General features: G+C 58.5%; 2 protein-coding genes across 4 annotated transcripts; one reads left to right on the forward strand and one right to left on the reverse strand.

Annotated features, from left to right (window-relative positions):
• Positions 1-657: 657 nt before the first annotated feature.
• On the forward strand, positions 658-10,558 carry Fcer2 (Fc epsilon receptor II). 2 transcript variants are annotated; one of them, XM_063228379.1, is made up of 11 exons: positions 658-809; positions 3,383-3,493; positions 4,102-4,224; positions 4,417-4,470; positions 4,970-5,032; positions 5,218-5,280; positions 5,417-5,479; positions 5,575-5,664; positions 8,032-8,183; positions 8,280-8,386; positions 8,710-10,558. In XM_063228379.1, exons 2-11 carry the CDS (start codon positions 3,472-3,474, stop codon positions 8,900-8,902), a joined length of 930 nt encoding a protein of 309 aa, XP_063084449.1. In that variant the 5' UTR covers positions 658-809; positions 3,383-3,471; the 3' UTR covers positions 8,903-10,558. The 2 variants fall into 2 exon arrangements, with proteins under 2 accessions (XP_063084449.1, XP_063084448.1); XM_063228378.1 differs by lacking the exon at positions 658-809 and having other exon boundaries at positions 2,899-3,803.
• A 1,971-nt stretch (positions 10,559-12,529) lies between these two features.
• Trappc5 (trafficking protein particle complex subunit 5) lies at positions 12,530-14,667 on the reverse strand. Of its 2 annotated transcripts, none has more exons than XM_005003073.4 (2): positions 14,565-14,667; positions 12,530-13,529 (listed from the first exon to the last, which is right to left on the reverse strand). In XM_005003073.4, the coding sequence occupies exon 2, from the start codon at positions 13,515-13,517 to the stop codon at positions 12,951-12,953; it is 567 nt and encodes a 188-aa protein (XP_005003130.1). In that variant the 5' UTR covers positions 13,518-13,529; positions 14,565-14,667; the 3' UTR covers positions 12,530-12,950. The 2 variants fall into 2 exon arrangements, with proteins under 2 accessions (XP_005003130.1, XP_003468425.1); XM_003468377.5 differs by having other exon boundaries at positions 14,492-14,634.
• Between the last annotated feature and the right edge of the window lie 336 nt (positions 14,668-15,003).

The raw sequence follows: 15,003 nt of genomic DNA on the forward strand, positions 1-15,003 counted from the left end.
TGGGCCGTGGGGACACAGGTGAGCACCTCTCAGAATAACAGACAAGGGGGTGGCCCACCCAGGAGTGGGGTTACAGAAACAGTCCCCCAAGGGAAGAAGAGCAGGTTCCCAGTAGGAGGCTGGGTAACATAGTGGTTAGGGCTGCAGACACCCAGCCCGTGCTGCCTGGGTTCAGGTCCCAGCTCTGTCATCTCTGTGGTCCTGGGCAACTTCATTTACCTCTTTGGGGTTTGACTCCTTCCTTCATAGGCAGCTTTACTAAGCAAAGTGTCAAGCTCCTAGAATGGTCGTTTAAAGCAGACTTGTCAGTACACGCAGGACACTAACTGTTCCCAGCCTGAGTCACTTCTAAATTACACTACACCACACAATGGTCATATCTGACCTGAATGCTAAGCCAGTCTCCTTCTGTCCATCTCTCTCCTTCTCCTCCTCCCACTCCCTCTTTCTCGCCTCCCCAGAGGCTCAGTGATTTAGCACTGGTTGGGACCCTGATTCTAATCTCGGCTTTACCCCTCACTTCCTGGAGCACTTTAGGAACATAGTTAGCACGGCCGGGGTTCCACTCAGCTGGCTTACCTGAGAACTGGGGTAATAATAGCTCGGACTTCCCCCAGCTGTGGCAGCCTCAGGAAGAGCTGGGCACTGTGGTTTTCCGGGTAGGCGGCCCACAATCAAGTGTGCAAAGCTAGAAGCTGCCGGTGTACAGGAGGAAGTGTATTTTTTGCCGCTGAAGCCTTTGCATCCCTCTGGCCCTGCTGATCACAGTGACTGGCCCACCAGCAGGACAGGACAGGCTCCAAGCTCACGTGAGTGCATGGCCTGGGTGACCACGGATGCGGCGTGTGCCTAGGGATGGGGTTGAGTGTGATTCTGGGTATTGAGGGGAGCTTGGCAGAAATGGCCCCGGCTGAGCCTGGGAGGATGATGGCCAGGGGGGCTCAGCAAGAGAAGTGGGTGATGGGCGAGTAGGGTGACAGTGACAGCAGTGACAGGCACACAGTGCCAGAGTAGAGAAAGTAAAGCCAACCATCTGGCAGGACCAGGCAGAGAACGTGAGTCACAGGTGCACTGCGGAGCTGCGGCCAGGATCCTGACAGCAGCTCCGGCTGCAGGTGGCTGAGGGGGATCAGGCTTCCAGCTCAAACATCCCAGGTTCAAACCCTGTGCCCCTCATTCTGTGAGGTGGGTGAATGATTTACCTTCGGGGTGCCTCAGTTCCCCCAAGAGAGGCTGTGCAGACTTAGAGTATCCCCCCAGCTCCCCACTTTTGAGTACCTACTTTGTGTTTTCCATGCCAGTGGGATCAGCACTGCTGTTTGCTCCACTTACAAGTGAATAAACTCAGACACTTGCCCAGGGAGGAGCTGGAGTCCAGCCCAGGTCTGGCCACCTCAGGCTAAGGGACGGTGACAGCCCTGTGCTCCCTAAGGATGGCAGAATGGGCTTGAGCTGCCACCAATCAGAGCCTGGCTGCCTCACCCTGCCACTTCCCTGGGCTCAGAGAGGGTGAGCCACCTGTCGCAGTCATGCAGCAAGGGGCGGGGGGGCGGCCAGCGATCAACCCCGGGCTGGTCTCCTTTGAGACAATGCTCTAATGCCAAAGGACACTGAGTGCGCTGGAGGTAGAGGAGACTGAGGGGCAGGCAGCAGTCTCTGCATTTTTAGCAGGTGTAGAGGCCTGATAAATATCTGTTGCTGTCAGGGGCTGTGAGGGGAACAATTAGAATCAGGACACAGAAAATTTATATTATTTTATGATGGTCACCTAGACTTAAACACAAGAAAGTGCAGGAAATCTGTCCACAACACTAAAGACCTGGAATATTCAGCCAAGGGCCTGGATCCCACAGCAATGTCCCGCATGAGTCCAGATGAAGATGTAGAGCTCATGACAATGGAGGTCTAGAGCCCACAAGAAGGACTCACGCCAGTCCGTTTTATGGATTCGTGGTGGGAAGGCCCAAAGGTCAGCAGTGAAAGCCAAAAGTCCATGCCAGCAGGGAGAAGGAGCTGTGCTGGTGGGATGAGTGTTCTACATTGGAGCCAAGAAGTCACAGTCATAATAAAGACCAGAGCCGTCCTCAGAGTCACGGAGGTCCTGGGCTCCTCTAGCAATCAGAACAGTTGAGTTCATGCCAGGAAGCCAGCGTGACGAGCTCATCCTGGAGATTAAACAGCACATGTCTTCCACTCTGGAGCCAGGAAGCGATGCTTGATATAAAGACCAGAGCTTCCCCAAAATGAACCACGGCCACTCTCACCAACAAGGTCCCAAGCTCCTCTGATAACAGTGGTCGAACTCACACTGGGGAAGCTAGTCATGACGAGCTCCTCCAGGAGAACCAATGGCTCAAACAGCAACACTTAAAGAAACCCATAATGCCTAGCTTGTCCTTCTCCAAGTCTCTGTTTATGCTGGCGACTTTCCTCAGGTGGACATCTACGCTCAGCACCATGCTGATTTAATTCAACTGGTGTTAAGTTGACCACCAGTTTTTAATCCATAACAACATCAAAAGCCTCAGCTGTGTTGGTGTGTCATCCAACTGTGCCACAACCTTATGCGTCAGCTGCTACATTCTCACCCATGTTTCAGAGCAGTAAACAGAGGTTCAACAAGGTTGAGCCACTATAAACAAATTCATAATAGCTAAATCTTGGAAGCAGCCTATATGCCCATCGACAGATGGGTGGATAAAGAAAATGTAGTGTTCATACACCACGGAGTACTACCCTGCTATAAAGAAGGAAGAGTGAGTGGCTCATGGGAAAACTGTACCTTGAGACTACAATGCTCCGTGAAATAAATCAGGCACACGAGCTTAAAAATATTACATGGTTTCTCTTCTATGAGAAACCTAAAGTACAAAAAGTTTAAAGAGCGAAGTAGAAGAGAGGTGGTAGGGAACAGGGAGGTAGAAATTTTGGAGCTAGGGAAAGGATCCGGGGACCGAGGGAAATGAAAGAGTGGGAGACAGAGGAGGAAGCGATTCAGATGCACCACGCACAGCACCATGGTGGATGCGGTGCTGGTCTATCAACACTAAGGAACCATAAGAATGAGAGAGGCTCCCCCTAGCCGCGGCTGCCCGGCTGTCCCAGAAGGAGCTGGCAGTAGCTTGGTTGCTGTCCACTTTTTCACTCCTGATCCCCCGACCTCCCAGCAGCATAAGAATTACCAATATCGCTGTCTATCTACGGATGAGGCTGGATGCTCTGAGATTACAGCTCGCCCCAGACCTCCCAGGCTCACGTTCCTGCCCCGGGCTGCTGCGAGGCCTACTTAGGTCTCAGGCTTGGGAACTGAAGACAGTCATCAGAGCCCCCGAGGCTGGCCCCCAGAGCTTGCTGCCTCATTTTAAGTTTTGCTGAAACCTAGGTCCCCACCGAGCCCAGACGTGTGACTGAAAATACCACTTGGACAGGTAGTGAGCGCCCCGTGCCCAGAAGAATCCAAGCAGGGCTGCCATGGATGAAAACCAGTACTCAGGTGAGAGGGCTCTTCTGTGCGCGCACACACAGATGAGTGAGGGGGCTCCCCAGCCCTTCTCTTAGCCAGGATGAATTTCTGAAAAATAAAAAAAGCCCCGGGGGCTGAGTGGGGAGGTGACCGGGACCTAGGGAGCTCCTGGCCCGGGGCCTGGCGGGAGAGGGAAGCAGGGGCCCCTCCTTTTCGTGACTCAACTCCCCGCACAAAACTCGCCGGCTCCGGCCGGAGCTGGGAGTGATGGAGCCGGAGGCCAAGAGCAACGGGAGCCCGGAGCGCGCGCGCGCGGGCAGGATGACGGCTCCTGGCCCGGGTGAGGGGCGCGCCAGGGCCCGCACGGGCATCGGGGAGCGCTTCGGGGTGCCAGGGTGTGAAGCGGCGGGGCCCGGCGCTCGAGGCTCCGATTTAGCTGAGGGCCGGCGGGGCGGGTCTCCGGAAAGGACCGGGACCCAGCTGCTCCTCCGCCCGCTGCATTGCGCGCAGACACCGCGCCAGGGACGGACCGAGCCGGGGTCCCTCTCCGGACGGCCGCGCCCCGGGACCCGAGCGTTGGGGAGACGGGAGAGACGGGGCCCGGCCTCTCCGCCTACACCCGTCATCCTTCCCGCCAGTCCCCGAAGAGTTCTTCGAGTCTCCCAGGAAGAGGCGCTGCCGGCGGGGGCTGCAGCTGGCGCTGCTCGGGCTGCTGACCTCAGCGCTCTGGGCCGGGCTGCTGGCCCTGCTGCTCCTATGGCGTGAGGACCCCACCCCCGCCCCCCTTGCCCCGCACCTTGACTGACACTGCCGGCCCCATCCCCGCAATCCGGGTCCCCATCTTGGATTACCCCCAAAGCCCGCATCCCCGACTGTGGGTGGGATGTAGGGGGGTGGAGGGTGGGGACACCCACTGCACCCCATCTCCCCTTCCCTGTCCCTCTCCTCCCCAGATTGGGACACCCTGAAGAACGTTAAACAGCTGGAAACCGCCGCTGCCCAGAATGGTACGGAGGGGCACCGAGGGGGGTGAACGGGACACGCCTCTGTCCCTCTTCTGTCACTGACCCCTTCCTAAGCCTCAGTGTCCACCCAGCAACCTAGGCTCTCCCCCCCCCCCCGCCCGCGGGAGACAGGGAAACCTCAGGGAGACAGAACGCCCCTCACAGGGTGCGAACACTGCCGCTGGAACCCGCTCGTGCCTCAGTTTCCCCCTCTGATGAAGGGGTGTGATTTTGGGGTCAGGAGCTAAACTGCAGGAAACGCTTCTTGCGACAATGTGCACTGTTTTCATATTTCACCCCGGGTGAGAAAAGGCCACAAGGCCTTTCTCTTCTGTCTGCACCGGCCTGGATGTGCCCATCTCCCACCCTCGCCAAAATATGCCACACAGAAAGGCACAGCGGGGCGCCGTGTGAAGGGGTGCCCTGGCCCCGGGGCTGGGGTGGGGCTCACAGCCCTGCCGCTGTGGTTCCTGGGGAGACCTCTTCTCTCCCACCATTCCAGTATCTCGAATCTCCGAGGAACTGCAAAGACATCACAGTAACCAGATGGCCCAGAAACAAAAGGGTGAGTCTCTGTAGGGGGCTGCAGGGGAGGAGACAGGAACTCGAGGACCCTGGGATACGCCTGGCGGGGCAGCTGTGTCCCTCCACACCGGGGAACTCAGGGTGAGCGGGCAGCGCTAAGGACCAGAGTGGGTGGAGGAGACGGGAGGCTCGGGCCTGGCTGACGCCTTCCTCCTCTGTGACCAGCGGAACTGATGTCGCAGACTGTGCAAGAGCTGCGAGTGGAACAGACGCAGATGAAATCTCGGGGTGAGAGAATGGCGGGAAACAGCGGCCCAGAGCCACAAGGGACAGTGAGGCTGGGGTGACCCTCGGGCCCCTTTGTATCTACCCCCCACCCCGCGCGCACGCCCTGAGCCCAGCCCCGCCCTCTCACACCCGCCAGAGTCCGAGCTCTCCTGGAACCTGGACAGACTCCAAGAGCATCTGAGCAGCGTCAAGTCCCAAAGTGAGCCCGGGAGCGGGGCGGGAAAAGGCAAGGGGTGGAGGCGGCGGCTAGGGTCTGAGCGCGAAGCTTCCTCTAACACACACCGGCTCCTCAAGACTTGAACGAGAGACACATGGCCTCAGACGCGCTGGGAAAGCTGAAGGAAGAGGTGGCGAAGCTGCTGATGGAGATACAGATGTCTGAGGGTGAGTACGTGCTGGAGCGTGCTGGGACGTGCTGGTGAGTACGTTCACCATCAGCAGAGTCCCCGCAGCTGCAGCCGCCGAGGGAGACCCCCGATTCAGGGGGTCTCAGGAGGGGACTCTCTGTGACCAAGAGGGTGACGGCACCCTTCCCAGGGGTGGCAGAGGTGGAGGGGTCAGCAGGCGGCAGAGGGAGCAGAAATCACTGTGCCTTCCATGCGGGGTGTGACCCAGGGATTCAGGGCCCTGCCACCCACTCCACCCCACCCCAGAGCTGACCTGGTCTTGATCCACCTCTGGGAAGCCCCAGCTGCCCCAACTAGGTAAAAGAGGAAGCAGCTTTGCTGGGTGGGAAAGCGTTCCATCCCCAGAGACACAGCATAGCTTTGGGGATCCCAGCAAGAAACCCCGCTGGGCTTTCCTGGGGAGGCAAGAGGAAGGGGGCACTGGGTCATGCTCACCCTGACAGATGCCCCCATTCCTACCCCTTCCCAAATCTGGCCCCATGGCCTGAGGTCTGAGCCCAGCTCTGGGGCTGCCTCTAGGTGACTGCATGACATCATCATCATCATCATCATCTCAATATTGCTCAAAGTTTGTAAATTCCTGGACTCCAGAGGTCCCCCTGCCTCAGCCTCCAGAGTAGCTGGTTCTACAGACACGTGCCACCATCCAGCCCTCAGAGTTTCCTTCAGAGGCTCTTCCTGTTCTAATGCTGCATCTGTACCAGGCTAATGAGGTGTTTGTACCAGGCTGGTTAGCATGGCATGGGCTCATGCTGCCATGGACCCCAGAGCTCCTTGAAGAACTTATCCAAAGCTGAGGACCTGTTGAGCTCAGGGTTAGGACATTGCTTAGCATGCTTAGCCTCAGATATGCTGGGAGACCTGACTTCCTTCCCCAGCACCTCAAAAAGAAACTTTTTTTTAACTTTTATCAAACTTTTACCGGGGATCGAACTCATGACCGCCTGCTTGCAAGGCAGGCGCTTATGCCGCTGAGCTAAATCCCCAGCCCCAAAAGGAAACATTTTAAGGCCAAAGGAAACTGATCCAGCCACAGCGGGTGTAGCCTCCCACCTTTGGAGTCTTGGTGACTATAGGGTCTGAGAGCTTCCCCCATGAGAAAAGGCGAGACAGAGACGAAGCTGGACCCTGGGTGGGGGACTTAGGGGCCCATCCCTGCTGCCTCCTTTACCCTCCCCAGCTCCGCTGGTGGCCCTGGTGACTGGACGCAGCTGCAGTGGGTGGTAGGGACAGGACAGGTTATAGTGTGGGCGGCAGCGACTCACTGCTGGCAGCAGCCAGAGCCCGAGGGGCAACATTGGGTGAGGAAGTGATGCTGACCTTGGAGATGTCTGTGGTGACAGTGCTGGTGGCTGAGCCATTGCGGAGCATAGGTTTATGTATGGCACAAGGTCAGTGGGTGAGGCTTCCGGCTAGGAGGTGATGTCATGGTGCAGCTGGCACCCGGCGAAGTGCTGTAAACCAGGAGGCGCTGTGACAGTGGTGGAGGAGCTTGATGCCCTCCCTGCTGGGTATCGGCACATACGCTGGAAGTGTCGTTACCATGGAATGTGCCTCCGTTGGCCATGTCGTGCCTCGGGCCCTGGCAGCTGGAGGCGTCTGTGGTGGCAGTGGTGGCCAGGCCTTCGTGTTGCTGGGGAGGGATGTGTCTGCTATCATGATGGAGGTGCCAGGGCTTTTGACAGTGATGGTGTCAACAGTGGAGGAGCTTCTGACCGTGGATGCAGCCCTGGGGATACCACTGGCAGTGGATGCTAGGCAGGGAGGGATGTGCGGGACGGCCCTGACAGTCAAGGGGTGCGATGATGTTGGTGACAGGTAAGGGGCTGCTATCCCTGAGGCGGTGACCACGCTGGTGCTGGAGTTGGTGTTGATCTTCAGCTCACCATGGAGGCATCCGTGGCAATGGTGCTGGCAGCTGAGGTAGTTGTGATAATGATAGGAGCTCTTTGTGGTGATGGAGGTGGTTGAGGTGTTTGTGGTGATGGTGATGGTAGTGGTGATTAAGGTGTCTGCAGCACTGGCGTGACTGAGGTGTCTGTGACAACAGTGTTGGAGACGTTTCTGGTGGAAATGGTGGCTGAGGTACTGTAACCCTGAGGTGTCAGTATGACGGTGTTGGTAGTGACTCTGCTAACCCCTACATGTCTGGCAGTGGTGCTGGTGGCTGACATGGCCCCACTGTGCAGCTGGTCCTAGGGGGAGGCAGCGTGAGAGTTCCAGGGAAGCAGTCTGTGGCATCATGCTAGGCTCTGGGTGAGTCTGCTTCTAGCCCAGACCAAGTGACTCCAGGAGAGAGACCACCACATACCCTGCCCTCTCTGTCCTCCGTGTGCAACCGCAGGCTCCACGTGCAACACATGCCCTGCGCAGTGGGTCAGTTTCCAGCAGAAGTGCTATTACTTTGGTGAGAGTCCCAAGCGCTGGCTCCAGGCCCGGTACGCCTGCGAGGACTTGCACGGTCGGCTGGTCAGCATCCACAGCCAGGAGGAGCAGGTAGCCTGAGCCCCTGCACAAGCCACGGGTACTAAGGGATCAGGAGACCCCAAGAGTGGGATCTGCCGGGTCCTCCAGCCCCGTCTCGCCCCCCAGGACTTTCTGACCAAACGTGCCAACAAAGAGAAGGCCTGGATCGGGCTCCGGGACCTGGACATAGAGGGGGAGTTTACCTGGATGGACGGGAAACCCCTGGACTACACGTGAGACCAGGCTACTGGAGACAGGCTGGCGGGCCAGCCCAAACTGGCCAGCAGGCTGGGGCACCATGGAAGGGGGGGGCACTCCCTAGATGGGTCGGGAGCCCTCTGCGGGCTGCAGGCAGGAAGTGAGGCTGCTCCCGAACAAGGGGACATGGAATTGTAGTGGGCCACATAGGACCCTGAGGTGCAACCCGTAATGAGAAGGGGGGCCAAGTAAGGAGGGTCCAGGCTGGGGGCGGGGCGTCCGAGTTCCAGGGGATGGGCTCCTGCCCCTATCCCCACCCCCGCCCCCGAGCTCCTGTGACTCAAAACTTTCACTGCAGCAACTGGCAGCCGGGGGAGCCCAACAACGCGGACCAGGGCGAGAACTGCGTGATGATGCTGAGCTCGGGGAAGTGGAACGATGCTTTCTGCCACAACTGGCTGGATGCCTGGGTGTGCGAGCAGCTGGCCACGTGTGGGTCACCTGCCACCTCGGACTCCCTGGATGATTCACTGGACACTGGTTCAACATAAGGTCCTGACAGCCCCTGATGGCCTCACTTGGATCCTAACTCCTGATCCTAGGAGCAGCAGATCCAGAGCCAGGCCCTGAAAACCCCTGACCACAGCCCAGACGCTGCTGTGTGGCTCAGAGGTGTCCACAAGCCGAGACCCCTAACTGCCCCGCTCCCATCAGTGCCCTTGTCCCCGACTTTAGTCCAGCTGGCCGTCGCCATCTCCCTGCCTTCAAAAGCTCAGTGTCCTGGGCCAGCACCACCCCCTGCTGGCCCACTCCTTGCACAATGGGGTGGAGACTGCCAAGCCAGCTGTCCAAGAGCTGTGAGGACCACAGATCTCACCCTGGCCCACCTCATCTAACATGTCCCCTCCACAGCTGCCCCCTCCTTAGCACCCCAGGGCACAGACCCCACGGGGGTCAGGCCTCCAGTCCTCCCCACCACCTGCACAGCAAAACTCGACAATGAGGTCTCCCTCTTGGGCCCCTCCACAGTCCTAGCTGGGTCTAGTCTCCAAGTGTGGCAGGTAGCACTGGGAATTCCAGAGCCTTGCACCTGAGACCACCGCTGCCTCACCAGACCAATTTTTGAGACTACAGAACACCTGAAGTGGAATTCATGCCTTCTCCACCTTGTTTACATTTTCCTGTTACAAGGATGTACTAGGTGGGTATAGTGGCACACACCTGCCATCCCAGCACTCAGGAGGCTGAAGCAGCAGGATCACCATGGATCTGAGGCCATCCTGGATTACAGAGCAACTCTCTCCAAAAAAAAGTACTAGGTGGGCCCTAGACATGAAAGGCCCTGGGGTCTAATCAACCTCCAAGGATCCTGGGGGGACCAGCGTGTGGGTTCCGAGAGTCGAGTCCTGTACCCAGGGCTGCAGAGGACAGGGCACACAGACACACAGGAAGTGCTCCAAACTGGGCCTGGCACACATGGCACTCGGTCATTGCTCAGTGGAGGACAGCACCGGCCTCAGGCTCGGCCAGGGCCGGCTGGTGCCACTGAGGCCGCGGGAGGGTAACAGGTCAGGGTCCCAGGTCGCCTTCATCAGCCTCCTGCACGGAGGTTCAAGCCGACTCCCGGGCCACCCTCCCCTCTCCGCACCATGATACCTCCAAGTCCTGAGGGTGGGCAAAGCTCACTATCAAACCTGGCTCAAATCAGTTCCTCACCTCTTCCTGCCACTCTCATCCTAACCCCCAAGTCACTTCTGGTCTGCTCCCTATTTTTTGTCTAATTTGAGATGGGGTCTCACTGTGTTGCCCAGACTGGCCTTGAACTCCTGAGCTCATACAACCCTCCTGCCTCAGCCTCCACATGCACTGAGATCACATATGTGCCCCACCGTGGCCAGCTCCAGTCTCCCTCTTCAGTGCCCCAACTTTCCCTCCAGTTCAGAAAAATCAAAGTCCCACAGGGTTCCCCTATGAGTACGGAATTGTCACTCTTCTTGAATATGCACACTCGCACCTGCCGGGGGCCTTGCACCCTTTCCTTCCTACTCAGTCCAAGTCTTTGTCCTTGGGGAGCCTGTCCAGAGTTTAACTGTACCTTGTTTAAAACTGTACCCCACTTGGGAGTAGAGCTCAGGGGCTACCTGGCATGCACAAGGCCCTGGCTTCAAGCCCCAGCATAAAAAAGAAATAAAATTTTAACAACCTGACCCAGTCCTTTTTTCCCTGCCTTTTCATTCCCTGCCGTCCTGGCGTATGCCACCGTGTCCAGCTAAATTTTTCCTTTGAACAAAACACTTCACATACTGATCTGTTACCCCCCGCCCTCCCGTTTGGAGGAGCCGTGTCCAACGCCTGGCTCACAGCAGGCATCCCATGAATATGTGACAAAATAAATCTGTGGCCATGGATGAACGCAACCTGCCTCATGGCCCCGAAAAGGCCAGTGCAGCTGCCTAGTTCACCATGGCCAGAGCTGGGCTCATCTTCCTACTCCCGCTGGCCTTTGGGTTCTCAGACCTTGCAGCCCAAAGCAGAAGTCACAGACCATACAACCGGAAGCCGTGGGATCACAGCCTCTTGGCCTCTCCTGCCTTAAACAGGGATCGGTCCAGCCCCACAGCTTCTCCAGATGCTGCCCTTCCTCCATGCTCCCTGCTTGTCTCCAGCTGGACAGGGACAGACCTGGTCCCTACAGTGCCGGCTTACAAGCTGCCCCACAGGTCCATGCCCCTTGATTCTTTCTGGCACCCTCACTGGCCTGGGCTGTCTTTGCAGCCTCCTGCCTTCTATGCCTGCAATCTGCCCCTCCCCTCCCCTGTAGCAGGTCATAGAAGTTACTCCTGCCAGGGTCCCTGCATCCTGCCTGGGATTGCCTCGTCCAGACTCCTGCACCTCCCTGCAGAATGCAGCTTCCGGGGCATCTTACCCACTTCCCTTTCCCCATCAATGGCCCCTCCGGCCCTTCTCTGCCTCTGGCTTCACTCTGCACAAACTCCCACACCTGCACACCTGTTGGCCTCTTCCACTCCGATGGACTCCAGATCCAAGCTGGCACCCTGCCCAATGCTCTCCCAGAGCCTGACACGCCTGCCTCCCACAGCCCACGATTTCTCCACGGCTGGCTGTGCCGTGCCAAGCTTCCCCTACCCTGCTCACACTGCCTTCTTTCTAACACACTGGAGTCCAGCCCAAGCCATTACCTCTTTGGGGATGGCTGACACACCCCTTGGAGCTGGCCCTAGGGCGCCCCCAACAGGTCCCGGAAAACCTACACCCACTCCGACCTCAAACCTTTCTCTTAAACAGTGAGGTCACCCAGCTAAAGGTTCGGATGGTTCCCTTTTGGGACAGATTTATTTGGATCCTGGAGGCAGAGGGGAAAAAATGAGGAAGACTGGATCTAGGTTTCCCCTAAAAATCAGCAGTAATTCCTGGGAAGAGCGAGCAGTCAGGGACTACAAGCAGTGGGAAGAGGGAAAGTAAGACCACCTGACAGGAGACCTTGTAGTTGTTCAAATATGCTCAGGAACCGACTGGGTATTTTACAACTAACTTTAACACATTCTTAGTGTCCAGACAACGCTGTACTCCCATCCCGTGACAGGCAAGTCTCTGGAGCCGTCATCCTCAAAGTGTGGTCCCTGGGGAGCCCAGGTCACAGGTGCAAATTCTCAGGCGCATCCCAAACCCACACAATGTGAGACTCAGTCACCCCTGAGTTAAGGAGTCCTCAAGACAGCCCTGACCCCCTAAAACACTGCTTCTCGAACTAAAGCACATGGGGATCCCTGGGAATTGTTCCACAATACAGACTGATTTGGGAGGTCTGGGGTGCGCCTGAGACTTTGCACTAAGTTTCCCCGGGCAATGCTGGTGGCACTGGCCCAAGGACCACACCTAGAACAGAAGAATTCTACGGGGCACTGGGACACACATTCTCAGGGTTTTATAGGTACATGGCCACAGCTATTTCATTACTATTACCTCTGGCTCTTTTCTGACTACCAAGAGTACACTGCCAGGTGTGGTGGTGCACACCTCTCACCCAGCACTCAGGAGGCTGAGGCAGGAGGATCACTGTGAGTTCAAGCCCAGCCTGGGCTACAAAGTGAGTTCAAGGCCAGACTGAACTGCATAGGAAGACCCCGTCTCAGAAAGCATAAAAACAGTACATGAACTGCATGGTATGAACTATTTACTCTTTGCTCCCAGACAGTCTACCAACCCGTTTTTCTCTTGTTCTGACCACACACACACACACACCAGACTCGACCTCCTTTCCAGCCTGCCAACCACCCCTCACTGTGATTCCTCAAAGCCCCAGCATTTCCACTGGCTTCCTCCCCTGGTCCACCCACCTGACTCATCCAACTCTCCAGGCTTATCTGAAAGCCCACACAAGGCCAGAGAGGCCATACCCCACAGAACAACCCCCCCCCCACGGCCCCCATATTATAAACATCCTTGGCCCTCAACCTCCCTCACCAGCTTTGGACAGGGACCTGGGTCGAGGTGTTGAGCAGACGTCTGAGGCCCCCACACAACATACAAGACACACTTGGGAAGGGAGGCTCTCTGCATCCTTTATCTCCCGCGGGTTCAGCGGCCCTCCAGGGCCCGATCTCTGGCGATGACAGCTTCCTCAAACTTGATCATGAGCGTGGTCCCCTTGTGCCAGTGAGCTGTGACCTTGGCGGGAAACCCGCTGTGAGTGAGCACAGCCTCCACGATGCCTGCTGTGAAGCTGGCGCAGTTGAGTGTGCTGTTCTCCTTGGGCACAGAGATGTAGGTGTTGATAAGCGGCTCCCGCTCGATGATGTAGAACGTGCGGGCGTCATCGTTGGCCTGCTCCAGCTTGTCAGCCTCCTTGCCGAAGAGCGCCTTCCACACGGCCCCCTTGACAAACAGCAATGCTCCCAGCACTTTGGTCTCACGCCGGGCACCCCTCTCCCGGGCCACCAGCGCGTCCAGCACACGCGCACCCACCTGGCGACCCAGTGCCGCCAGGCGCGCCTGTAGCTCGGCCACAGAGAAGACGCGGCTCTGACAGTGCTGCACCAGCTCAGAGAAGAGCAGCGCGAAGGCGCTCAGGCTCACCTCGGTGCGTGGCCTCGCCAGCGCGCGCTCCAGCAGCGCCGACTTCCCGCGCGTAAAGCGCGCCTCCATGCCTCCGCCGCCCTGCGCAGAGACCAGGACAGCGGGTGTCAGGGGTGCTGGGGAGAGGACCTGATGGGGAGACTTGAGGTACAACTCTCGACGGGCGCCCTGGGACGATGCCCACCCTATCCATCTGCATCAGTGCTATCTTGGCAACCTGCCCGCCCGCCCTAATTGAAGCCTGAATAGCTGGGCGACAGGGGTACAGGTGTGTGCGGGGAATAGCTGGGGGCTCGGGAGCCAGATCCCTGGACCGAGGCAGGAGGCGGCACAGGGAAATAACCCCGTTGCCAGCTTGGGTAAGTCACGCGGGAAGCCTGCCACCGTGTCCTGGGTGGGTTCTGAGAAAGGGGCCCCGAGAAGATGTTGGGGGCTCCCACCTCCAAACTCTTTAGAAAAAGTTGCTGGGTTGTGGGAAACTACAGAGGGGCACACGGTCACGACCCTCGGGGGACTTGGGGGACCAGGAGAGGGCGCTGTGATCCTTCCCAGGCGGTGCACTAAGCCACAGCAGGCGTTATAGGGACGCGGGAAGCGGGGTGTGGGGCTGCCAGGGTCACCCACTCCAACCTTGCGCGTCTAGGGTGAAGCTCTACCACGGGGGTGGGGGTCAAGGGGGAGAAAGGGGAACCTGGCTCCTATCAAGCACGGATGGGGTTACATGGATGCCGAGATGACCCCCAGGGTCCGCGTGGGGTGGGGGGACCCGCGGGCCAGTGGGGGAAAAGGGGGCCTTCCGGGAATCCCGGACGCCCTACCCCGGGGTGCAGGTGATGGCACAGGGGGCACTGACACCCCCTCATCTCACCAGCTGAAGGGGTAGTGGGCTGGCCACCTCAGGGCTGAGGCCCCGACACCCCGGGACCCCAAAACCCCCGCCAGTGTCAAGGCCGAAAAGAAGCCCACCCTGCTCCCAACCCCTAAGAGCGGGACAAAGAGGAGAGACTGGGCCGCGAAAACGGAAGAGCCGACTCGGTACGCACAGACTCGCGGGGAAGTATCGGGGAGAAGACGACGCGCGATACTGGTAGGGGTCACCAGCCGGCAGCACCTCACCAGAAACCGCGGCGCACCCTCCAGCCGAGCTGCTTTACGGTGCCGTAAAAGGCGCTGCGTGCGCAGGCGCGGCAAACCGGGGGCGGGGCGCGGAGGCGCCTGATAGCGGCCGCAAGGGGGCGTGCGTGCGCAAGGGGTCAACGGCGGAAGGGCTGCGGGGCTGGGCTGTTGAGTTAGACGACTGCGCTGGGCGGAAGCGCTTGTGAGCCGTTGCTCCGAGCCTCAGCACGTCGAGCTCACAGCTCTCGTCCCGGAGCTGCGTGTGCGAGGTTGGGCACGAGTTCTCTGGGCTCACTTAAGTGCATGCAGTATGCTCGCCGAGGCGTGCGTGCTCAGTGACCCCGGGATCCTCGGGACACAGCTGCTCCTAGAGGCACACGCCGAGCAACTCAGAGATCCGGGTGCGCCTCGGGCGATGCCTGTGTCCCGCTGCCTGCAT

Source organism: Cavia porcellus, unplaced genomic scaffold, assembly GCF_034190915.1.
Source record: "Cavia porcellus strain 051 isolate PalLab524CR breed Dunkin Hartley unplaced genomic scaffold, mCavPor4.1 scaffold_17, whole genome shotgun sequence".
NCBI classification, from domain to species: domain Eukaryota; kingdom Metazoa; phylum Chordata; class Mammalia; order Rodentia; family Caviidae; genus Cavia; species Cavia porcellus.